At 39.9% G+C, this 25,439-nt stretch overlaps 1 protein-coding gene across 10 annotated transcripts in view; it reads right to left on the bottom strand.

Moving 5' to 3' along the window:
- The window catches only part of MAPK9 (mitogen-activated protein kinase 9), a gene marked incomplete at its 3' end in the record, with an annotated part of 39,417 nt that extends 17,279 nt beyond the window's left edge, over positions 1–22,138 (bottom strand). For 3 of the 10 annotated variants that reach the window (XR_014508360.1, XM_083428581.1, XM_083428574.1), the window contains exons 1-7: positions 21,994–22,137; positions 9,158–9,328; positions 8,262–8,391; positions 7,175–7,233; positions 6,241–6,379; positions 4,877–5,042; positions 3,603–3,674 (exon numbers count right to left, since the gene is read on the bottom strand). Coding sequence is in view for 9 of the 10 variants with exons in the window: in XM_083428581.1 (XP_083284707.1) it covers positions 3,603–3,674; positions 4,877–5,042; positions 6,241–6,379; positions 7,175–7,233; positions 8,262–8,391; positions 9,158–9,279 (688 nt within the window). Of the gene's footprint in view, positions 1–3,588; positions 3,675–3,973; positions 4,046–4,876; positions 5,043–6,240; positions 6,380–7,174; positions 7,234–8,261; positions 8,392–9,157; positions 9,329–12,306; positions 12,461–17,850; positions 21,584–21,873 lie in introns of those variants that run through there. The other 7 variants (XM_083428582.1, XM_083428577.1, XM_083428576.1 and 4 more) reach the window with 6 other exon arrangements.
- Between the last annotated feature and the right edge of the window lie 3,301 nt (positions 22,139–25,439).

Raw genomic sequence — 25,439 nt, 5'->3', positions numbered from 1 at the left:
CACTCTAAGCACAATCCCACACTGGCTCTTCACAAAAGGTTGTGAAGCATGTTGGGAATGGCTTGAGAGACAAGTTAGATCCAAACTTTGTTGGCATGTTTCTACTCAGGGCTGGTGGAATTTCAAAACACTTGTGCTTGTCACCTATGTGGATAACTGCCTAGCAGGTGGTCACAGGATGTACTCCAAGTGGATCCTGAAGTTGAGCATTTAAAAGGTACATGGTGACAAAATTTCAGAATCAACTTGAAAGCAGTGTCTTCTTCAGTTACGCCCCTCTTCCCTGCACAAAACCAAATCAAAATGTCGCAGTTCCACAGGGTGTTTTGGATTTTTCAACTTACAAAAATGAGGAGTGCTCATTGGGAATGTCAAAAGATATTTTGGTTAAATTAAATTAATATAACTTAGCTGTGCTTGGTAAGTAAAATGTGTGTAGAATTGCACTGAAATCATTAAAAAACGATTGCCAAGAACTTGCAGTTATGTTGCAGTTGCTTAGCATTAGCTGACATATTCAGAAGGTAAAATTATAATTCTTTGGTTTTCCGAAAGCAGTTTATGTGCTTCTTCCTCAGATATAGACTCACCAAGCTAAATGTTGTCCAGTCAGAAAAATAATAGCAGATTTGAATTCCTCATACCCAAAAACATACTTTAAAGACCCTTCACTGAAGAAATCTCCAAAAATTAAGTTTCAACCTCTAAAATAACATGTCCTACTGGGGCAGCTTCCTCCCCAACAAATATTTATTTCTAGGGAGCTGTACTTTTTAACTGGCAAGATCATGCTTTTAATAGTATTTTTAATCCTCAACAACTTTTTTTCCACCGACTTTTATAGAATGGAAGTGTTTGGCAGAATTTCACCCTCTCAATTCCCTGCCCCTTCTTTAAAGAACTCACTAGAATTCAATGGAATAGATGAGTTCTTCCAATATGGTAGAGGACATTACCCACAATATTTTCTGCTTAACCTGAGTGAGCACAGCACTGGAATGACAGTACCAGTCTATGGGTCTATATAAGGCTAGCTATACTTCTCTTTTTGGGAGGAGAAGACATGTCCAACATCATGTCTTATCGTTCTTCTGTAGGCTTCATAAAGGCAAATCCAGATGTACGTTTAAACTGAAGACACAGTGAAAAACATATTTAAAATCCCATTATAAGACTCTCTATGTTAGTTACTACAATAGCTTAAATTTGGTATGCTGGCAAAAAAAAATGAATTTCATAAATTCTTTAGTAACAATCAATGGATATCAATTGCAACTACAAGCTTGGCAATTTCAAAGAGTTAAGCCTTGTTTACTAAATGCAAGCAAAATATGCTAAATTAGCTAGCTCTCTAAAGCATCAGAAAAAGAATACTTCTAGCTTGAAGATATATATTATAGTACAGTGCATATTTCCGTAGTTTCCCAAATAAAAAAGCCACATCACTGCTGCCATTAAGGTATCCTTTTAAAGAATCTGTATGTTCTGTACAGATGAACATGCTAATTGCTCAGTTTTTCCTTGCTTGATCAAATGCATTTAGATGGAATTTTGATACCAAGTACTATAAAAGGTTAAAACATCACATGCTAAATTGCACAAATAAAGACAGCTTCTTGATCTGCATAGATAAATGGATTTTACTAAAGAACTCCACCAATCTAGAGTAAAAAGAACCTTAATTCACTATGCATTCCTAAAACATGTCTACTCAGAGGTTACTACTACTTAATTAAATAGGATGTACTTTTAGGGACATAAAACTGCAGCCTTAGAAAACTGTGTACAAACCATGTATTTCATTACTGCATTCCAGAATATTTTAAAACAACAATTTTGTGCAGTTTCTGCTCTCTGGTGCATTCAGAAGTCTAGTCTACATGAAATAAATCTTTTTGGAATAACTCTGTAGGTGAAAACAATCAAGTTCCACATGGCTTAATCAGAAATAGATATCAAGTGAGGTTTTTTGGGCATCACCATAAACCTTCAACAGCACACACCAGAAGTATCAATAATCCCAATCCAAATTATTAAAATGTGCCTCTCATCTAGGAACAAAGAGGCCACATGCAAATATAATGATTAGGTAGTGCTTGCTTGTAGAAAATAATGAGGAAGTCCCTTTAAATGTGGTCTTCTATAAGGTCCCTCAAGTTGTTAAACTGCAGCAAATGAAATTTTAAATGGAAGAAACCATTCTCATCCCTCACACTCCTTCAGAATCCCAAATTGGAGCTGCATGGTCCTAATAATTATTAAAAAGGATGTGCATAAGGTACTACAGATAGCTTGGTGTGCCTAAGATCTATACTGTATATTGCAAACAGAGAACACCGTAGTCTTTTTAATATCCCAAAGCACTGAGGAGAAACTTTCACATACGTACTTCTGGAAGAAAAGTGTTTGACAATACATTGTGTGTGTGTGTGTGTGTGTGTGTGTAAAAAAAAGAGAGAGAGAGTACATTCACTTGCTAACAACTGTGACAAAACAACTGGCTGATTATTTTTAAGCAAGATTCAAGTACTAAGGTTCTCCCCCACTTTCTTCTAGGTCACCCGATTGCAAAGCCAAATTATAAACTAACAACCAAATGCTTATTTCAATAGGGACAATAGCCATTTACATGGCTTCCTCCATGTAAATCACGAAGATGGAAAACAATATGGGTATAAAGAGGGAAAGAAAGCATTAGGATGTCAACTCTCTGCTCAGTCATGAAAAGTACCTGTATCTGTTGAAATATATTAAATTGTGTGTTTTCTGAAGAGACTGTGATTGCACCTGAGATTGACTTTCAAGTAAACAACACTTTTAACCAATAATATAAAGTAATGATCAGAGGAAACAGATACTAGATTGGTGGAGCTCAAACAAGTAAGATGCATTTTCTGCACAGAAATTTGTTAAGCATGAAACACAGATATATGAAGACAGCAAATATGAAAACTAGTGTTAACATGCAACTTAAAAGAGACATAGCATACATGAAGAATTGTGTTAGGTTGGTCATAAGGCTTTAGAGAGTAAAATAATATATATGGGAGAAAATTGAGAAAATGAAAATTCAAGCTTCTTCTATTTAATTGTGTTATTAGGTTAACACATGATCAACCATTAAAATCTCATGAAATTAAGCATTCGGGATTATATTTTTCTAACCTGCATGCCTTCACTATCCTTTTGAAGAGAACAGGATAAGATAAGAACTGACAAGACAAAACCACTGTTGTGAGGCTATTTCCATTGTGCAGAGAAATGCAAATAAAGAGAAAACAATAAATTTTGAGCAGTAATTTTGTGGAATTTTCAGTTTAAACAGTGCCAATAATATCAAGGAAATTTGCAGCACCATTAAAACTGCAAAAAATGAAATTCCAAACAAGAATGATTAATGTTCAAACACCGAAGTTAAATGTGGACAAAGAAGAGAATAAAAGTTTAAGTGCTTGGTTAATATCACAAATTTTGAACATGCGTGGCAGATCCATTCAGTAAAAAGATGAGGGCAGGGGGTTAGCATATTTTGCATCTGTAAGTGAGTGAAATAACTCATTGGTAAATGTGAATTAAGATTCAAAATTATTAGGGAAGGATACGATCAGTGCCTTGGAATATCACACAACCTTTCACCAATTCTCCCATGATGCAACCAACTGACCAGATATCAACTGAAAGTAAAAGTGAAATGACAAAATTATGAAGTGTCGTGAACTAAAGTGGAAAACAAAAACATTTTTACATTAAAAACACAACAATGCAAAAAAAATGAAACTGCTAACGTGTTGTTGAACAACATGGACAAGAACATTTAATCTAAATGCAATTTTTAACTTTTGACGAAGAAACATTTTGCATTAAAAATATAACGCCACCATATTATGGCAGGTCTGGCAATTCCTCAAAAATCGCTTCAGTCTTATTTTCAACTGTTCACATTTGTGGTCCATGAAAGTCTTATAAAGGATACAATCTCTTCCTGGAAACAGGACCTTATGGAGGACCATTTCTGCCATTATGCACCCAACAGACCAGATATCCACTATTAAATGTTAGGTGTAATAGGGACAAAAGTTACAAATCTACAAACACATTTTCAGTACACACTAAACATTCATGGCAGCGATTCAGAATAACCCAAACAAAAAATTCACCACAGACTATTTTATACAGTATTCTTTAAACTGAAATAATAGCCAACTAGTCCCTGGTTTGAAAGAGTGTTAAACAGAACTAGCGTTTCCTAGATTGAGGTCCTTACATATGCATAGTCTCCTTCCTGACTGCGTATTTTTTAGTAAAACCTCCATAAGCCTTTGGAGTTTAATTTTTATAATGGAATATCTGGGAGGCAACATAAAGAAGGGAGCTTACACATTACACATTTCTGCTCTACCAAGAGAAAAACTCAGCACCATGCACCGTTGCCTTTTATTGCCATATTGGCAACCTAGATAATAGGTTGTAGCCAGTGAGTTAGGAGATGAGGTAATCTCCACAGCCTTATCAACATACTGTATACTGAGAGGTGGTGTTGGATGAAGGAGACTGACTAGCCAGCAGGGCCTCCAGCTTCAGAGACCTTCTCCCTCAGAGGATGCTTAGTGCTGGTGGTGGCTGAGTGGTGCCTCCTCCACTACCTCACCAGCTGCATCTCTCTTTGCATAGGGAGATTTTAAAAGATTAGAAGGTAAAACTGGTTCTTTAGGCTGTGAAAACTTGGCAGCACTGCCTCAGGCAATTACCCCATGATGCTTGATGGTGGAAAGCCTACTACACACAGTTCTCAAATGATAAGAATACATTCAAGAAACAGAGAAATCTAACAAGTGGTCAAGTACCCAACAAGACGTAATTCTGTTCTGCAACTTACCATTTTCTTTGTATCCCATGCCAAGAATAACCTCTGGTGCTCTGTAATATCGTGTTACTACATATGGGGTCATCATGAAATTAGTACATGCCGTCCTTGCAAGTCCAAAGTCAAGGATTTTGAGGGTACAATCTGATTTTACTACTATATTGCTGGGTTTTAAATCCTAAGAAAAAATACATTCAATTAAATGTTTAAAAATATATAGGGTGGTGCTGTGTTTGGGGTGGGGGAGAATCTGCATGATTAAGCGTTTCTGGGATGGGGAGTCTTGGTACCTTTCCCCTCCCCCCCCCCCCAGTTAACACATTGGGGCTGGAAGAGACTCCAGAGTGAAATTCATCTACTATTGGAAGGAGGGAATAACTAAGTTTGTGGGAGCTCAGCTCCTACCCCACCCAACAGTTGGCTGCTGTTTTATAGGAGAGGGGAGGTTGCCAATTTCTGCCAATTTCACACAGAGAGACATATGACAGGGATTGCCAACCTGGCATCCGCAGATGCCTTCACTGTCATCTGCAAGCAGTGGGCCCAAACTTTTGAGTTTCCTCAGAATAAAATAAAAAGTAAGTCTTTCACACTCCTAGAAAGTTACCAAGCAAAATATGCAGGCACCATCTAAGTGATTTCTGTGAAATGAGCCAGCCTAGCTACTCCCATCTGTCAGTGTTGCAGTCAACCATAAAGAGCTGTTGCTTTCCCCTCTCCTGCTTTTGTCTTGTTTTCTAGTCTTTGGAATGTCCATAGTTTGTCCTTCATTTTTCACTAGGAACCAGGATGCATCTTTCCTGTAGTGGGGTCATCTGAGATTAGGCAGTCCCTAGAAGTTGTTTTAATGCAAATAATACTACACAATATGTATGAGTAAATATTAAAGAATCCCTCCTTGCCCCCAGAAAGGCAAGTGTGGAAGCTTTGCTAATGGGTGTAGGCTCCTGCTGCGCAGAAACTGATGTCCAGCCACTCATTAAGAATTCACTGTATCGTTAACTTATAGTTCATATGATTACTCAGAGCTGGGTTTCTCTGTGTTTAATGAACCTTACTCCTAGCTAGGTGAGCATAGGATGACAGCCTAGGCTTTTCAGCAAGGGCAAAGAGCTAAAGTAGAAAGAGAGGAGTGGAAACCCAACATTTCTGGGTACTGGACGACAAATCTGGTTAAGCTTCAGAATTCACGACCACAGGATATCGTTTCGTTTCCCTCTTGTATGAGAATATAAAAGGGATTGATCGAACATGGCAAGTCGTAATTGTCATGTCATTATAAAAAAAAAAAAAAACTTTCAAATATAGCTGAATATTCTTAATGAGGTTAGTTAATGAAAGTCAGTTATTGATATGATTGTAATAGCACTACGTACTCTATGGATGATACCAGCTGAATGGAGATGTTTGATACCACACAGCATCTGGTACAAAAGGTAGGACATTCTTTCATGATCCAACTCCATATGAATTACTTGGCACAAGTTAGCATCCATTAGTTCCATAACTAAATACCTGAAACATTTAAAAAAGTATTTTTTTACAAGAGCAAACGTTGACTACAGCTTGCGGTTAGCAATGAAAGATCGTAACCACAAGCTCAGGTACAGACAACAAACTAAGCCAGACTTCAGCTTAGCTCAACATGGGTGAGAGCATAAAAAAGACATGGGTGGTCTAGGAGCCCACACGTTTGCACAGTCCCAGTAAGTCATAGCTTAACATGTTGTGGGAATGCAAAATGGAAATTACAGTGGACGCAATTATACAATTTTGTTTTCTTAGCAGAAATATTTTTTAGCAATCCAGACTCAAATAATCTAACATTTTATTACTTTGGGTACAAATCTCCCACTGAAGTTAATTGGCAAAACTTCAACTGACATTAGTTCACATCTCAGTTTGAAAATATTGTCAGGATACTGGTTTATAAACAAAGCAACTCCCTCTCCCCAATGTCAGTTATGTAGCCAGTAAAATTTATTTTTTATTTTATTTATTTAATTTGGATACCTTCCTTTATCCAAAGATCACAGGGCGGTTCACAACATAAAAATACAAAATGAGAACACATAATAAAACAAAATCAAAACAATAACCCTAATGATGAAATGAACACTTGGGGGGAGTGTCATGTTTTGTCCATAAGTCTCAATGCTTACAAGAAGGCTTCAGCATTTTTCTCCTAAAAGCACAATATATTTTGAAAATCATTTATAGGCCAACTGCTTCCAGGCAGAGAACATCAAGAATCTGGTCTTAAAATCTTAAATGGATATTTATAAAGAAAACACAATAAAGTAAACTCACACATCTTGAAATTCTTCTAGTGACTTCTGTGGTGTGAATACATTTAATAGACTAATTATCTGTAAAACCAAAATAAAAGAATTATAATCACCATCACAATGATTTGCAAAAAAAATATCAAACAGTACATGGCAATGTCAGCATATAGATCAGATTATTTAATAACTTTTTACCTGAAGCTTTGTAGCAAGAAAAATGAGATTAACATAGTGATTCACAAATATTTTAGAACTAACTCACTATCCTCATTCAGTTTGCATAATGCAATTTTTTTGTCAAGTTCCATAAGGGACAGTCAATATTTCGACATAAATGAGATAAATCAAGTATATTTGTTTAATGGCTCGAATAGCTTTATTTATAATAAATCCATGGATAAATTAATAACCAGAGTTTTGAAGCATGGCAATTCTTAGGTTACGGGAGTAGCACAGTTGCATCTCAGTGATATATTATTTTGCTAGAAGGCCTAGAAAATACATTTCCACATTGCCTGTTCAAATATTAAGTGGAAAGAGATCAATACCCTATTGATAAGGGGTTTTTTTTACTGCTTTTTGAAGAAAAACATAATGGTTACTAAGAAGTATACATGCTAATAGATATACATTATAAGCCTGCTAATAATAATAGAATCGTAGAATTGGAAGGGACGAGGGTCATTTCAATGGTCATAAAGAGAAACATACTGGACTGTTTTTTAATACATTTCTAGAAATATTGGTTGCCAATCTGTGGTGTAAGCCATAGATCATTCCTATCCGAGGAACTGTTACCTAAAGCCAACCACAGACACCAAAAAGACCACAGAGACCTGCATGAAAAAACCCAAATTTAGATAGCTTTTCAAAGAAATAGGACAAACTATGAACAACTAGTCTTCTACATTGCAATTAGGAAATAGTCCTAAAACAACTACAGTGTTTCATTATAGGAGGTACAGAACAGAGCAAAAATTGATCTCTCTCTCAATTATTTAATCATTTGAATCACAGAATAATGGCTTTAGTTCCAGTTGATTCAACTGGCATTCATTCAATTATTATTTTACATTTACTTGTTTCTAATATAAATTAACATTACTTACATTTTTGTGATTGACACATTTTAGAAGCACAAGTTCCCTGTAAGCTCGTTTTGCATGTGTTTGGTTCTGAAAAGGGCGACTCAATTTCTTTACAGCAACATTTATTCCAAGAACTGTATCAAATGCAGCACTGAAAAGTTAAAACAGAAACATCTTAATTGCAACTTTTTAAAATCCGAGCCATGGGTGTCAGGGTATATGACAGACAAGCTCAGTTACCCCAAGGAAACTGCTTCTTGTTTTAGGTGAAGGGCAAAGTGCACAAATGAAAACCCTCTCGGTTCTACTTTATTCAACCAAAAATAAATCAGATCTTATTACTAGACTAATTTTAACACCTCCATGCATGAAGCATTTCATCCTGTTCCATTAGTCAAAGTATAGTTAGAAATTTCTTAAAAGGCAGATGCATTTATATCTCAGTCAAAAACTAAGAGACAATTCTTCTCTAGAACAGGTGTTAAGATTACAAAATTTCTTTAATCAACTTGTTGTTTTAGTTGAGCTCTTATTCTGACACAGGACTTTTAAAAGGTTCTGTTCATTTTCAACTTCATCACGGAATAGTACTGTACTTCAAAATAATGTTTAGATTCTGTTGTTTCTATGTATGTGTGGAATTAAGGTATGTGCCATGACATGTCAAGCAAATAAAAAACTACCTTACTTTTAGAAGACATCTGAAGGCACACCTATATAAGGAAGATTTTAATGTTTAATATTTTACTGTGTTTTGTATTTTAATTTGTTGGAAGCCACCCAGAGTGGCTGGAGCAACCCAGTCAGATGGGCGGCTAATAATAATAATAATACTTTGTTTTGAGTCCTTGATCAAAATTTTGGTGATATTACAGTTTGATGCTTATACTAGTTTTGTCCAATAAGTAGCTACTCACCATACAATGCCTTGAGCCCCAGAGCCAATAGGTTTCAATTGTTGGTAACGTTTTAGTACAGTGAATGTCGAGTCTGAGACTTGAACACTGTAAAACTGACTGTCACATTTACTCTCGCTCATGATGTAGTGTCATGTAGTTTTCCTCCCAGGATTTGGCAGTTTTCAAGATCTGTAGAAAGAGAACAAAAAAAAGTGAAACTTCTTATAAATATGTACCCAAAGCTGCCAACAGCATTTCTCTTTAGAAATTAGACAACCACTGAGAGAACAAAGCACAACGTGCATTTAGATGACTAACTTAAGAGACTTGACTAACATAATGGACGATCCAAAAGTGATTTTAGCAGAATGACTGATCAGTGCAATGCTATCTTAGCTGAGATAGAATTTCCTGTGCACACATGTCCTATTCTGTGTGGGTTTCCTGCCCTGTCCCAAGTAACAGGCAACAATAGGCAAGTGGCTGCCCCATGGAGTCCAGAAGTCTACCTCTTCTCCTTTTGGCACAGCACCATTCTTTTCCAGTCAGTTCCATGGGTAGAATGTCTTCAAGTGCCTTGGAACAGAGGAAGAAGCATTCTGTTCCATTTCTTATCTAAAATCTTCTAGCAGTGGTGCCACACCAGATAGAGAAGGGTGTCTTTTCAAACATAGGAGGCTTTCTTACTCCTTCCCATAGCAGTGATGAAGTAGGAGGAGACAACAGGGTGTTGTGTGTTGGCGCTGAAAAAGCTTCAGTTAAGCCCTTTAAGCTCACTGCAGAAAACAGCCATTTAGAAGAGTTGTTTTTACTAGGCTAATACTGACATACACCACTATACGAACACACACTATTTACAAACATTACAAGTAGCATTCTCTCTCTGAGCCCAGAGAGGGTTCTTTGCTTCAAAGTCCTTGTTGTGTTAAAGTCCACAGTCAAGTCTTAAGGTCAGTTGCTTTCAAAGTCCTGCAGCTGATAAGACAGGCATCCCCAAACTCCGCCCTCCAGCTGTTTTGGGACTACAACTCCCATCATCCCTAGCTAACAGAACCAATGGTCAGGGATGATAGCAGTTGTAGTCCCAAAACAGCTGGAAGGCGGAGTTTGGGGATGCCTGTGATAAGAGTTCTCTAACTCTGTAACCTGAAGCATATGTCCACCAATTTTCCAACTTCTTCCTCAGACGATCTTCTCAAAAAGTTTTCACTTGAATCCATAGTTCCAACAGATAGCCTTCAGCAATTCTCCTACCATGACCCACACAGTATGCTGTAACATTGAGCCCTTTTATACACAAAGACACTTGCCAAATCTGCCCAATAGCACAGATAAGAGAGTCACAAGATGCCTGCAGGTGCATGGTGCAGAATAAGTTATCTCTGCTGATTCATAGAGAATTAACCCATTAACATTAATCCTTAACATTTTGCCCCCCCCCCCCCCAAGGAAGAACTGAAGCAACCGATGATCCTCATACACCAAAGCTGTCCAAGACAGCAAATGCACTGCTAGGTTTGTGTCACTGTCTGTCCTCTCTTTCTTTGTTTATGTGTATGTTGCCTGTCCCCGCTTCACTTATGTTCAGTACAGTGGTACCTCGGGTTAAGTACTTAATTCGTTTCGGAGGTCCGTTCTTAACCTGAAACAGTTCTTAACCTGAAGCACCACTTCAGCTAATGGGGAGTCCCACTGCCGCCACGCCGCCGGAGCACGATTTCTGTTCTCATCCTGAAGCAAAGTTCTTAACCCGAGGTACTATTTCTGGGTTAGCGGAGTCTGTAACCTGAAGCGTATGTAACCTGAGGTACCACTGTACTTATTTCAGAGAATTGTAAAGTTTGAAGGAATCAAGTCATCAAGTCCAACTCCCTGAACTAAGTCTATTCCTCCTCCTTCTGAGTTTGTGTGTCCTGAGTGAGTGTGCACGCATGTGCAAGCTAGTGTGCATGAGTTAAATTGGTTCAGGTTGGCATACAGCCCTCAAAAGAGCCGCAAACCAATGTCAGCCACCTCTGCTATCAAGTTGTACATTTTTTGAATGAAATTCTTAACCCACAACTCTTCAGTTTTGAACCCATGTATCTGGGAGTATAAGGTCCATTTAATTTAATGGGACTTACTTTTCAGTAAATATGTTAAGTTAAACAATATCATGTATGATGTTTGTTTGCACTCCTACTTTATTATTACCAATGGTCCCCAATCCAGATACATTTTTTGTGCAGAAGACTAAGAAGATGATCAGCACAGTCAGTTCAGGCAGGTGCTTTGCCAGTTCAGGCAGGTGTTTGCCAGTGCTTTCATGTTGTAAAAGATGCGTGAAAACACATCTTCCTTCCCACACCCTGGTTCAGATGCAGGAGGTAGAGAGATTTCTGCTTCCACAGCAGTTGTTTTGTACTTCTTGGTGGGAAGTGAGCAGAAAATGTTTGAACTCCTAGATTGTGCTTGCTGGAATATAAGAAATATTGTAAAATACTAATAAGTATCTGTGTGGGGAGGAGAGAATTAAGTTACAGCACTAGAAGCAAACAAAAAAGAAGTTATCCTCAGCCAAACAGACTGTTTTGTTTGGATCACTCTGCCAACTACAGAAATTTCACTGCCTGCTAGGGGAATTTGCTGCAAAATTTCAAAACAAATCCAGGCAGCAGGAGCTTTAAACGGCTTTTAAAAATAAGATGACAAGCTATATCTAATGTTAATGTGAATTACACGAGAGACTGCACTTATGTGAACAAACATCTCAAGAAACTTGACAGTGTTTCAAGTTAATTATATATCCACAACATGCATAATACAGAAGGACTGGAAAATAACATTAATTGCAGAAGCTGGTGAATACCACTAGACTATACTATGCCAAAACAATGTTTTAAGTTGGCAATGAGGCCTAGATGACTTGAAGAAACCTGCCCAACTGTATACCACCTCAAAATACTCCTGTCATATCTGAATTTCATGGAAATATTTATGTTAAACTTTCCTTCTTTAGCCTTTCTGGTCCCATCATCATCATCATCATCGCTTCTTCCCCTTCCTCCACCAACCTCAACATATTATGTGAAGTATCATTAATATGAACTGGATTCAACGCTCTATTCAAGAAAAGTTATAGGGTACGGAGAAAAAAAAGAACATGCAACGAAGTACCAATAACTCACATTTCCAAATGATTATACGTTTGCAGCTGGTTCACACATAGCAAACCATGGTATGGTTATCAGGTCAAAGCCAGCTATAGTTTGCTGCAACATTCAAATTGGCAGGTTATGGATTGTGCTTGCCCTCCAATGCAGAATTGGTGGGTTTAAAGTTCTGGTGTGAAAGGAAAGACAAACCACAGTTAGCATAGTTGGATCTACAGGTAAACTGCAGTTTGCCTGAAAAAAAAAGTAAGAAAGGAATAGGAGACTGAAAATTCAAAACTTTAATCTGATGCCAAATTAGCCTCTCTTATAAATCATTAATACATATGACCAAAACTTTTGGTAAATTTGATTAGTGTTTATTAAATATTGCATTTGTGTAAGTAGCAGAGCTTTAATCTAGTTGGCTTATACTATAGTAAAGTAACCAAAATGGAAACTATTTACAAGTTAAAAAAAAAAAATGGAATCTAAAGAGTTTAGATTACATTTCACTATTTATTCAAAATACAATTTAAACAAGTTAAATCTTTCTGTTGAAATGTTCAAAATTGTTTTATTACATTCCACTACAGAACTGGGAAAATGTATTTTTGACAGTGATATACACTCAGTTTCCGTTGCCAGGCATAGATACCAATAAGTCAGTTTCTGAGTGTTTACATCTGTGTGCATAATACACACATATATATACCTTAGCCAACATAGATGTTTCTCTGTTCAGAACTGGGCACATTCAGTAAAAGCAAGTCCTTTCATGTCTAGGTGTAAAAAGTAAAACATAACCTCCAGTCTTCAGGTGGGCAACATATGGTCTGTGAGCCACACAAAGCACACCAAGTTAAAAGAAAAAGGTGCTCAAAGCCAAACAAGTGTATTTCAGCTTTCCTTCAGATGATAGATGTTTACTAGAAGCAGCTGAATATATTGGAGGCAGGGCATCAGCTTCAAAAATGTGGGGTGACAAGGCTCACACTGCTTTTGAAATTGCAGCCCATATGTCTTTTAAAAAAAAACATTAAGTACCCTAAGAACCAAAACATTTTTTTATATATAAGCCTACCCAGACATATATGCTTTAATCTGTTTTTAGTTTATTACTGGTTTTATCTTTTGAAAGTTTTAAAGTTGTTTTTATTGCTTTTATTGATAATTATATTGTTTTATTCTCTTTATAAACTGCTATGAGGGTGTTTTTTAAACACTCAAGTTGTGTATAAATTTTATGTGGTACATTAAATCAGTTAATCAATCTTGCAGAATACCTGCGTGGCCCAGGCTTCAGCATGCTATAGATATTTTCCCCTTCAAACCATTGCAAAGTTGCTTTAAAATCACTACATACACTAGGTAGCAATTGTAGCATGAATGCAGACTTGAAATTATTGTACTGTAACTGTACTGTGTTGTAACTTCTGAATAAATGATTTTTTTATTAAAGTGGGGAAGTGGAGGTTGCCACTTGGATAAAGACAATACCATGTGAAGATGCAAAGAACTTGCACACATGGGGTGCATCTAATCCACTTTAAACTGTGGTGTTTACATAGCCTAGCTGTGTTATTTGCCAAGCCAGACAAATATACTAGACCTGGATGCTGATTTCTTTTTCCTTTTCCTTTTTTTTTTTTTTTTTGTCCTTCTCCAGAGTCAGGTGCGATGAGGATGGAGAACAACAACAACAACAAATATTTCAAGAGAAACAAAAAGAGGATCAATTAATCCAACCCCATTCATTAAAAACCTCACCCACATAAAGGTAAAGGTAAAGGTAAAGGGACCCCTGACCATTAGGTCCAGTCGTGGCCGACTCTGGGGTTGCGGCGCTCATCTCGCTTTATTGGCTGAGGGAGCCGGTGTACAGCTTCCAGGTCATGTGGCCAGCAGGAGTAGGCCGCTTCTGGCGAACCAGGGCAGAGCACGGAAACGCCGTTTATCTTCCCGCCAGAGCAGTACCTATTTATCTACTTGCACTTCGACGTGCTTTTGAACTGCTAGGTTGGCAGGAGCAGGGACCGAACAACGGGAGCTCATCCCGTTGCGGGGATTTGAACCACTGACCTTCTGATTGGCAAGTCCTAGGCTCTGTGGTTTATTTAACCCACAGTGCCACCCGCGTCCCACATAATGACTGACTATTCCCTCTGGTAGGAAAGAATGAGTACTAGTCCGTGCTCAGTCTCTGCAGTAAATGATATGGAGGCTACCTGCAAGTAGAGTTTATTTTACCACACCTAGTCTTAAATTCTAGCTCCAAGTTGAGGGGAAAGAAAGAGAACAGCTGCCACTAACACCACACTGTGGAGAAGCATCACAGTATTGAGGACAGCTGACTCTCCAGGCTACTCCCTATATTCCAGGAATTGGGGAAGAGTGTTCACTTTGTGTAACAGAACCTTTCCTCGGAACCGAGGGAGGGTCCTTAAATCTAGGATTAATAAAACTCCCATAAAAATCACTGATTTTTATGCACGGACTTGTAAAGCACTGTACAATAGATATAACAGAATTTGCTTAACTAAGCTGTCAACATATTGTTACACTGAGGTCTCAGGAGGTATAAAAATTTTGAAGTCCCCATTTTATTTACGTTACTTGTTTCCAACATTTGTAGACCATTTTTCACCATACAAACTCCCAAAGCAGTTAATACAGCAATAAATAAAAACAATCCATCAGCCAAAATAATTATCATATTTAAAAAAACAGCAAATGTAAAAATGAAGGTTTAATAAATAGGCACAATAAACAACACAGCAACAACACAGACCTCTGACTTAGATCATATTAATCAAATCAAGCATAAGTCTAGGTGAACAGAAACACCAAAGAGGTAGCCATTTGTAGGGACGGACATATCAATCTATTTCCTCTGCAGGTTTAATGCGTACAAAAAAAGGGTCAGTCTCATCGTGGTGATGTGTGGATTTTATATCCTTTGAAAATCCACCTTTTTTCAGGGGGAAGGAAATTTGTATTTTCAAAGTAGTCCAATGATCGCCGTTTTCTTTCTTCTTAAACAAAACAAAACCAAAACATTTCCCAGACCAGAGAACAACTCACTAGCAGTACCTCTGTCTTGCCAAAATTCAGCTTCAGCTTGTTGATCCTCATCCAGCCTATTATCACTTCTAGGCACCAGTTCAGCACTGATCCAGCTGCATGTGGTTCTGATGGTATGGACATACAGAGCTGGGTGCCCAGCATCACCACTAAGATGGTTTCAGCTAGCTCTGCCAAGGAAGCTGTTGGGCAGTGGGGTGAGGATCCCTGTTCTGTATCCATGACCCAACACTAGGTGCATTCCCTTGACCCTGGTACCCAAGGACACTGGATTACTGGGACAGTCAGGCTAGGACAGTCAGGCTCACCCAGCTCTATGTAATGCATACCTGGTTAGCACCTTAAGGTGTTTTATTATGCACCTACCTGGCATTCAGCAATAGGACTTCAAGATGGGAGGGTTGGCATGACTACCTAGGTTCTATTGACAGGTAAGTGTGTGTGGTCAAGTGCCTGCTGCCTACTTTCCCTAACATCATCCCTCCCCCAGTGTATTCCAGGGAGTCAATATTACCCTGCCTGGGATTCTGTTGATCCCTTCTCTCCGCAATACAGTCAGCCAGGCACATATCTAACATTCCTTATCTGCTCTGGATCACCAAAAGAGTCACACAAACTGCTAATGCAAAAAAACGAGTGTCAATAAAAAGTACAACTAATAAGGCACAGTGGAATATAAAATGACAACTGCTACCAAAGGTTCTTGTTAGAATTTCATTGCAGAATACATGCAATATAGAATAGAAAAGACAGACAAAAAAAGCTCACTAAATACAGAGCCAGTGCAAAAACTGGGCATTATAATTTAAACAGTCAGATCTTAGTGGTGTACCCTGCGCACACACACACCAGTACAACCAGCAGCAATAAACACTCATAACACTTTCAACCCAGTGCCAGCATCTTACCCACACATTATTTGCTGCCTACTTGACTGGAAGTTACAGCACACACTGGCAGTTACCAAAGGCTATGCTTTGGTAGTAACCTGGGGATAATCTCAAGCTTTTACAAAGCTGCACCAGTCTTCATATTAACTGTATACTTAAAGCTGAAATCCTATTTTGCCCATTAATAAATCCCATTGGGGTTTACTTCTGAGTCTAGGGATTTATCCAGACTTCTTTATTATCTTCAAGGGCTGGGTATCTGCAAGCAGGATGGAACACCACTGTTTTAAGCATAGATTCCACTGTAGAAGACCACCAAGTTAAACAAAGTGGTGAGGGAAAGAGAAACAGGAATCACATTTATGCACATTACAAAGTACTTCCCCTTTGCTGGGGTGGTCATTCAGTATCTGCAACTGTTGTTCAACCCTTCTCTGATGAAGATTTGGCCAAAAGGCCAACAGATGCATTGTACTTTATTAAACACGGAATATTTACAAAACGGTGGCATAGTTATCATAAACAGTGTGTCTGATATTAAGTTTTCTGGGCTGTTCCATTTGCAGTGGTTAGCAAGTCTTGCTCTGATGTAGCACTGAACTTCTGAGGTGCCCAGAACACCTACAAAATACAGCCCATGACAAGGAACAAACCCCAGCCCCCAGATCCAAGTTCAGGAGGGGGCTGCAACTCACCATGTTGTGCTTCCAAGGTGTTTGGAGAGCCCCCAAACACAGAACAATACAAATGAGGCTCAACAGTCCCCTCAAACTTGCAGCTGGATACAGGAGAGATAATATTCACATTATGTCTCCAAAGCATGCTGCAACTGTAGGGACAGTACCCCACCCCCCAGCTCCAAGCTCAGGAGGAAGAGTTTGTCACATCAGTCAGAGGTGGCATGGACACTCACCCCTGATCATTCCAAGCTGCAGAAGCAGACATAAATGACTAAAAGCTCTTTATCCTGCACAAAGAAAACTAGCACATCAAGGAGAAGACTAGAGTTGAACACTTCTCACCAAATCTAGTTTTTCTATGTGATGGTAACATTTTGACATGGAGAATCATTCATCCACCAGCTGAGACAGAATACTGCCCAAGAACATGCTTGCCACCTTATCTTTTCTTTTCCTCCATCTGTTAATAGGTGGGCCCAAAACGTCTCATGCATGTCAAAGTAATTTCTGCGGGAGGAATTCAATGCCTTCCTCTTCCGATCCTTCCATCAGCACAAGCCTTTCTGCTTGCCAGAACAACAACCCCCCTCTCCTCCACCCACCCACAGTTCAAGGGGGGGTGTTCCTGACCCTACAGAACAAATTTGCGGTTAGTGTGCCAGTAGGACATCAGGTTAGTTGAATTTGGCCCTAGTGTCTAAAACTGACATAGGCAGCTGTAGAAGTACTGAGAAAGAATCTGATAGCATATGGGGAGATTATAAGAGTGAAAAAACAGATATTTTAAAAGTGAAACTTATCATTCTGTCTTGTCTGGCTACCACAGGCAAGCAGAATTTTCATGCAGGCATGGGCAGGGAATTTCATACAGGGAGGTAAGCAAAAGAGAGAAGGGTCATTCCATCCTTCCTCCTTCTCCAGCTCACCTTGTTTTCTTCTGGCTACCAAGGAATTCAAGTCCTTTCACCTTGCCCAGCACAGAGACCTGGCAAAGGAAGGGTTGAGAGTCCTCCTTCTCCTCTGCCAGTCCACCTGATAGAAGCCTTTTTCTTTTTCTATTAGCCTCTAAGTAAAACAGGATTTCTGGCTAGCTGCTTTTCTGGTCTTATATAGGCATTTTCGGTGTGCTGAAGTAGGTTCTAGTGAACAAAAGTTTGTATCATACAAATATTAGTCTTAAAGGTGGCACAATACTCTTATTTTTTCTTTTGTTTTCCTTCCTCATTCTCCCCTCTCCCTCCATTTACTCTGTTGTAACTTCCTGCACATATTTGAAGGCCTTTTCTGTCATCTAGAATAATTAAATGCAACAAATATATATCTTACCATTGCCCTATTCAGGCATTATTGCTCCTGCATTGAGCATTACAGGAATGCGGGTGCATCAAGTAGCTTCACCTGCTACCATCTATGCAAACAGAACAACTATCTATATCAACACAGCTTTCACACATATAGCTGTAGGTACAAAGAGTCTTTCATTTGATGACTGAGGAAATACTAGGGTATTGGGCACCTTGATGCATCCCTGCAATAACACTAAAAGGGCTTATATTGCGGGGGAAATAAAAACTCATAATGCAACTGAAATTTTCTGAAGTGAATTAGATTTTAGATAGTTCAAAAATTAACTTTAGTCACTGTAAAATGTTTTGCACATGATGAAAATCTGCACATAGAGGCTCCCAATATTACCCAATTCAGATTTATTTAATGCACATTGTCAGTGTGGCTAGGAAATTAGGATAGCAACTCTTTCCAAAAAATATTTAAATGCCTGAATAAATCTGATTTACTGTATATATGAATAGGGAATGCTCCAGTTTAGAATTCATCTGTTTAATTCTACTACTTCCTGAAACGTGATGTACATTTTGTCTTCATAACTGCATGTACAGAAAAAGAGTGTGGTTATTTGCCACAGATATATTAGCAGTTCCATAGGCTGTGGTTTTACATGCACTCTAAAGTAAGGGCTGCCTTATTAATTATGTTTCTCTTAGATGAAATAGACTTCTGTCTGTAGGAATAACATGCAACCCATTTGTAATTTTGCCGTGATTAATATACTGGAAAGCAACAACACAAAATATTATTATCCATGTTCAGTACAGTGGTACCTCAGGTTACAAACACCTTGGGTTACAAACACTTCAGGTTACAGACTCCGCTAACCGGGAAGTAGTACCTCGGGTTAAGAACTTTACCTCAGGATGAGAACAGAAATCGCGTGACTGCAGCGGGAGGCTCCATTAGCTAAAGTGGTACCTCAGGTTAAGAATGGTTTCAGGTTAAGAACGGACCTCCGGAACAAATTAAGTTCGTAACCAGAGGTACCACTGTACTTGTGTATAAACATAACTTACGAAGTGGCTCTAAACTAAACATTAACAAACAAAATGGCTTCAATCCTATGCACACTACAGTGTAACTCTCAGTGAACTCAGTGGGACTTCTGAGTGAACTTGCATAAGACAGAGTTGCACATCTCATAGTTCTTAGAAAAATTTCATCAAATGAAGCTAAATGTTGGGAAAGTCAAAACAGAAAAGCAATGAATTGATCTGGTACAAATGCCACACTATGCCAATCTATGGCTTAGCATGAATGCACAAGTGTGTGGACTCTCAAGACATTACAGCCACTTTGCCCCTCTCTAGTCAATCTGCTGCTGTGTTGAGTTAAAGTATGGCTTGGCTTAGTGTGTCATGTGAACCTAGGCTCATGCTTTAGTTCTCTGCACACTAACCATGAGCAGTAACCAATGTATGTCCTGTGATTAACAGCTCAAGATTTGATTGGGAGAGCTAAACCATGAGTCTGGAGGATGACCAAGGCTTAGCTTAGCACAGCAGTTGAATGACCAGTGAGGAATACAGCAGCTTCAATCTCCTCTTTGAAAGTCTGCACTCTCACACATTTGTGCTAAGCAATGATCTTGCTTAGTGTGATGTACAAACAGGATAGCACATAGTTAAACTGTGGGAAATGTTATCACAAGATGTAGTGATGGCCATCAATTTGGATGGCTTTAAAAAGTATTTTGACAAATTCAGGGAGGTGAGCAATGGCTCCTAGATATGATCATGACATTACCTCCAGTATCAGAGGCAGTATGCCTTTGAATCTTTTGTTTGGGGTCACAAGTAAGAGAGTGCTAATGTGCTCATATCCTTCTTGTAAGCATAGGCATCTGGTTGACTTCTGGGAGAATAAAATGCTGAACGAGACAGGCCTCTAGTTTGATCTTATGTTCTTAGGTTAGAGGTGCAGTTCCAGCGTGTATATCAGCTGCTTAGACTGTACTATGGACATTTCTTTTTAAAACTTACATCCTACCTACTTTCAGAGGAACTCAGTATATGTTTAACATATCACAGTACCAAAACAATATTTGACATTAAAACTATCTCCAAGATATATCTAACAGAAAATGTATTGGATTTGAATATCCATGATTCTGAACAAGTAAAAAATACGCCAGAATCACCTTCCCCTTCTATTAAAAAAAGACTAAACAGAGACCCTTCTCACAAGAACATGAATACAAGGTCGATAATAATGCACTTTCAAATGTAAGAAGGGGTGTATAAAGGGCAATAGTAAAAAAAAGAAGCAGAAGAAAAACATGTTCCCTATATGTGACCAAAAAAAATGCTCTTAACAAAATAAGCTACCAACAAGTATCATGTAAGTTAGAAGGCAACTTTTAGCTAGCATTCTTAATAATTTCAGTTATGTGTTGGCACATGAAATGGAAAAGTAATCTAACAAGCAGACTTCTCTTAAAAGGTAATTTCTCTATGTGAGGGATATAATTACACAATCCAACACAACTCAAACTCAACAATTTGACAAGCGGACAGTACACCATACTAATTTTAAAGCAGAGTCATTCTTATCCAGAGAAGTATGACATCAAGAGAAGCACTAGTGGCAACCTAGATGTGCTATTCAATTACATTAAACAATAACTCCTGCTTGAATTGTTGATCCCCCTCTCTCCTTTGGCAATAATTTAAGAATAGAACAGTTTACTGTGCCTCCGAGATGGGACAGGGGATATTCAAAGAAAGCTTGGGCAGAAATCCAAAACACATTTCCTTGAAAGTACATCCTACAGAAATCAATGGCTTCTACTTCCAAGTAAACGTGCAGAGCTGGGTTGTTAACCTCCACCTTCCATAGCACAGATTAGATAGCTCTGTTCTGGCACTGAAAATGTGTACCAGGACTGTTGCAAAACGCCCATCTGAAAGCTTAGCGAGGGCAGGACCAAAGTGCTCCTGGGGGGCTTGGTTTTCCATCAACGCAATCCTATGAGGGCCTGCTTAGTAAAAGTAAGCTCCGCTGGATTCAATGGGATTTGCTCCCAGGCCAGTGTTTAGAGAGGGTGGCAGCTCATAGCAAACCACCACCACCACCGGGACCCTCCAGTCCGACCCCTGCGTCAGAGCACGAAGAGGCTGGTCCATCCCTGGCATCTCCTGTTCACAAACCGCAAAGGACGAGAACCACTGCGGCAACAGAAGGGGGTGAGCGGCAGGAGGGAGGCGAGAGAGGCGCAGGTACCAGCCAAGCCGGGTCAGCCCAATGCTGTCAGGCGAGGAGATGCCACGGGAGCGGGGTGGGAAGGACCTCCTGCGTGTTTCGCGACCCCTGAGAGACGACCCCCCCCTCCCCGGGCGGCACCAGACCGCTTTTCCCCGGGCGGCTGCTCAGGAGACGAAAACGAGTCGTGGGAACGGGGGGCGCTGGCGGGGTGGGAACAGGGGGGGCTGGACCCGGCCGGGGCCTAAAGCGGGAGCCTCCGCCGCCCCCTCGCCAGGGGCAGGAGGAGGAGGAAGGGGGGCTGCCAAGGTGGCGGGGAAACTTTCCAGCCGCAGCTCCGGGTGGGGGAGGGGGGCTGAAGTCATCACGCAGCCGTCTGCGGGGGTCGCCGCCGCCACGCTCCCCGCACCCACCCACAACCCCCGGCGCCTCCTCCCGGCGCCAGCCCCGCTGGTATCCCTCGGCCGCACCCACAGCTCGCCCGGCCCCAAGCATGCCCGCTCCGGCGCCCGCCTCACCTCCTCGGAAGCCCTCGGGGGAGCCACTCTGCCGCTTCGATTCCTGACCAAGCTCTCGGAGACGCTCCAGCCGCAATGGCCTCCCTCGGTCCCTCACAGGCCGCACCAGGCCCCGAGCGCGATGACAGGCAGCCGCCGCGGCCAATCCACGCCGACATTCTTCGAGGGTCGGCCAACCAGTCTTTCGGAGGCGGGTGTTAAAGGCCACTATATAAGGTAAGGAGTGACAAGCGCCTTCCTCGGTGACTGGGCGGGAGGGGGGGAGGGGTGTGTGCTTTGAGGTAACGTCACCTGCCTGTGCGAAAGTGAGCGGTTCCAATATTCACATAGGGTGACACATATGGAAGGCCGATTCCCTAGTATAATACTGTTAGATGAAGAAGACAAACCAGCAAATGATCGCATGGCTGATGTCAGGCTTCCACATAATTTTGTTTTTCCGCTCTGAGGTGAAATGACGTTAAGCATGAATGAAGCACTCGCCACACAGCTAGTTGCCCCACTCCGCACAGCAGTGGAAACGTCATTTTCATATATCAAAACGCTAGGAGAACGGATTAAGTGCGACGTGTTTGCTTTTGAAATGTATTCATATGCATAAATGCCCTGGACTTTGCAATTCCAGCAAAGGGCTGGAGCCGTCGGGTAACCTGCTATTTACCACAATTGGAAAAGTGTGGCATACAAGGGTCAGTGACAGTGACATTTGAATCTCGTGCTGGTATATCAAATATGGGGAAAGGAGTTTGAACATCGCCATCCACTGATAGAGGAATGCACACCCAACTGTGAAATTAATCTATATTGTTTCCATTACAATGAGACACCTCTATGAAAAATGGCATCTGGTAATTTTATCCTCACCAAGCATGAGATTCATCTGGCAACAAAAGAACACTAAGCAGATGTTTATCCTGTTCATTTGACACAATAGAAATCAGCAGGAAAGAGAAGGCTGCTTCTTTAAGGTACAGTTTTTTTCTATATGGGGGTGGGTATGCATTTAACAGTAAAGATCCAAAACATAATTATACACTATACAACTTATATCACTGGCGTAAAACACTGCAAGGTTTCAAAAAGGGCAGCAGCACACAAGAGGAGCCCACATAATTTATCCTTCTGTAACTTAAGCCTTTGGGGGCAAAAGATAGCAACTTTTTAGGGTAATTCCATACTGTATGGAATGTACTGTATGGAATGTAAAATTTGTAAGTTTCTTCATATGACATTTTGTGTATTAGCTAATATTATTTGAACTCCAATTAACATTAAACCATTTGTTCATTAGCTGACTTGATCCTCTTAATTCAAAATAATCAGTAAGTATACCACTGCTAATTTAAATGCTTACTTTTTACTATGTTTTAAAAACTCTGACCAATGTAACAATTTTACAACCTTACGAACAAGTGTTTTTGCTAGAAGTATGAATTGTTTTTTCCCTATCCTTGCTAATAAACATCTAATGCTTCAATAAGTGTCCAACTTATTGTAATGATCATTGGAGACTGTGGAAAGAAATATTTTCTGGCAAATGACCTGTGACCAGTGTTACATGAACAAGCTAACTGAGACAATTCATTGATAGACTTCCTCGAATAAATGTCTGCAAAGCAAGACCAAAAGCAAGTGTGCATATGAGGTTAACTATGAATTCACAAGTTGTAGGTCAGCATCAAGCCCATGTATGATGCTGTAATGCCCATGGGAATTTGCACTTAGCTGTGGCAACACCCTAATAATTTGTTCCTTTGCAACTGAACATATACAATTTGTGAGGAAAACAAATGTCACAGAAATCCCTCTTTTTACAAAGAGGATGAATATTATGTTGCATCACATGGTCAATAAATTTTGTTTTCAAACTCAACAAAGTTGCCAACTGACAACAGTACTTCAGTAGCTGTTTCTGCTTCTTTCTTTCTTCATTTTCTTTCAGGATATTCACACTTCCCATAGTGTCATCGTTCCCCCCGTTTGTGGTGTTTATTTTATATTATGTTAAAATTCATTTACGCTTTGTGTTAAATACTGCCTTCAACCATTTACAGTTGTTCACAACTGGACTTAACTGTCAGGTGTTCTTTACCTTTACCTTTTTACTGTCCCCTGAGGCAAGGCAAGAGAGCTTCAGCTCCTGAGGTTAATTTTTTTATCTTTAGATCAGGTGTGGGGAACCTCTTGCCTATGGGCCAGTCTTGGCATGCCAGACTTCCCCATTTGGCCCACGAGGTTATTTTGGGCAAGCCACAGCCAGCCACCCTAATCCTGATGTCATACAGGTAAGAGTGGGGCTTGACCAATCATATTTTACAGCTCCTTTAAAGGTAAAGGTACCCCTGACTGTTAGGTCCAGTCGTGGCCAACTCTGAGGTTGCATGCTCATCTCGCTCTACAGGCCGAGGGAGCCGGCATTTGTCTGCAGACAGCTTCCAGGTCATGTGGCCAGCATGACTAAGCCTCTTCTGGCGAACCAGAGCAGCGCACGGAAATGCCATTTTCCTTCCCGCCAGAGCGGTACCTATTTGTTTACTTGCACTTTGACGTGCTTTCGAACTGCTAGGTGGGCAGGAGCTGGGACCAAGCAACAGGAGCTCACCCCGTCGTGGAGATTCGAACCAGCAACCTTCTGATTGGCAAGCCCTAGGCTCTGTGGTTTAGACCACAGCACCACCTGTGTCCCACAGCTCCTTTAGTCCAAACATAGTTTATTTTGTTTACCAAATGAGAAAGCAGAACTATCAGTACAATAAAGGGTCACTAACCTATTTTATTGAAGAGGTTTTTAACCAAACTTTAGTGGGTGGGGGATAGAGGAATTTGGGTCGTCTTTCATAGCACACATCTGGCTGCTTTACTCACATGAAAAAATCTGTTTTGTAAAACTGTTGTCAGATAATAAAACTCTGGAAAATCATCTTCAAAATGATTCAGAACATGTTAACTATATGTGAATATAAAAAAATAGGTCTGCAGATTGACCCTTAATCTCTTCTATGGGACAGCCCTTCAGGAGATAAGACAAAAATGGGTACAGCCAATGCAAAGTGCTCTTGCCAACATGTGTCTCCAGGCACAGCAATGAATCCATGGGCACCTCTAAGGATGTTTACCTGAGGAACCAGCAAAAACTGAACACTACAGACTATGAGATAAAAATAATAGTAGTGGGGGTAGAGGAAGAAACATCAGAAGAACAGGATGTTTTAATTAAAGGAAAAACATTCTGGAACAGGTTTTGCAGGGGAACAAAGAATGTAAGCTCACTTTATCCCAAATCCCAAGGCTTTTGAGGCTGCCAGTGAGCTTGAACTAGTTAAATAAATTGAAGTCACTAAGTAGCAGAGAATCTACATCTCATGTGCAGTCTCTCAAAGTTAAAGGAATTTTATCCAAAAAGGGACATTACGGTACAGACTGCTCATTCTCTTCAGTGAGCTGTA

This window comes from Podarcis tiliguerta (genome assembly GCF_965153285.1).
Source record: "Podarcis tiliguerta genome assembly, chromosome: 2".
Lineage (NCBI taxonomy): Eukaryota > Metazoa > Chordata > Lepidosauria > Squamata > Lacertidae > Podarcis > Podarcis tiliguerta.
This window is presented reverse-complemented; position numbering and strand designations above follow the sequence as displayed.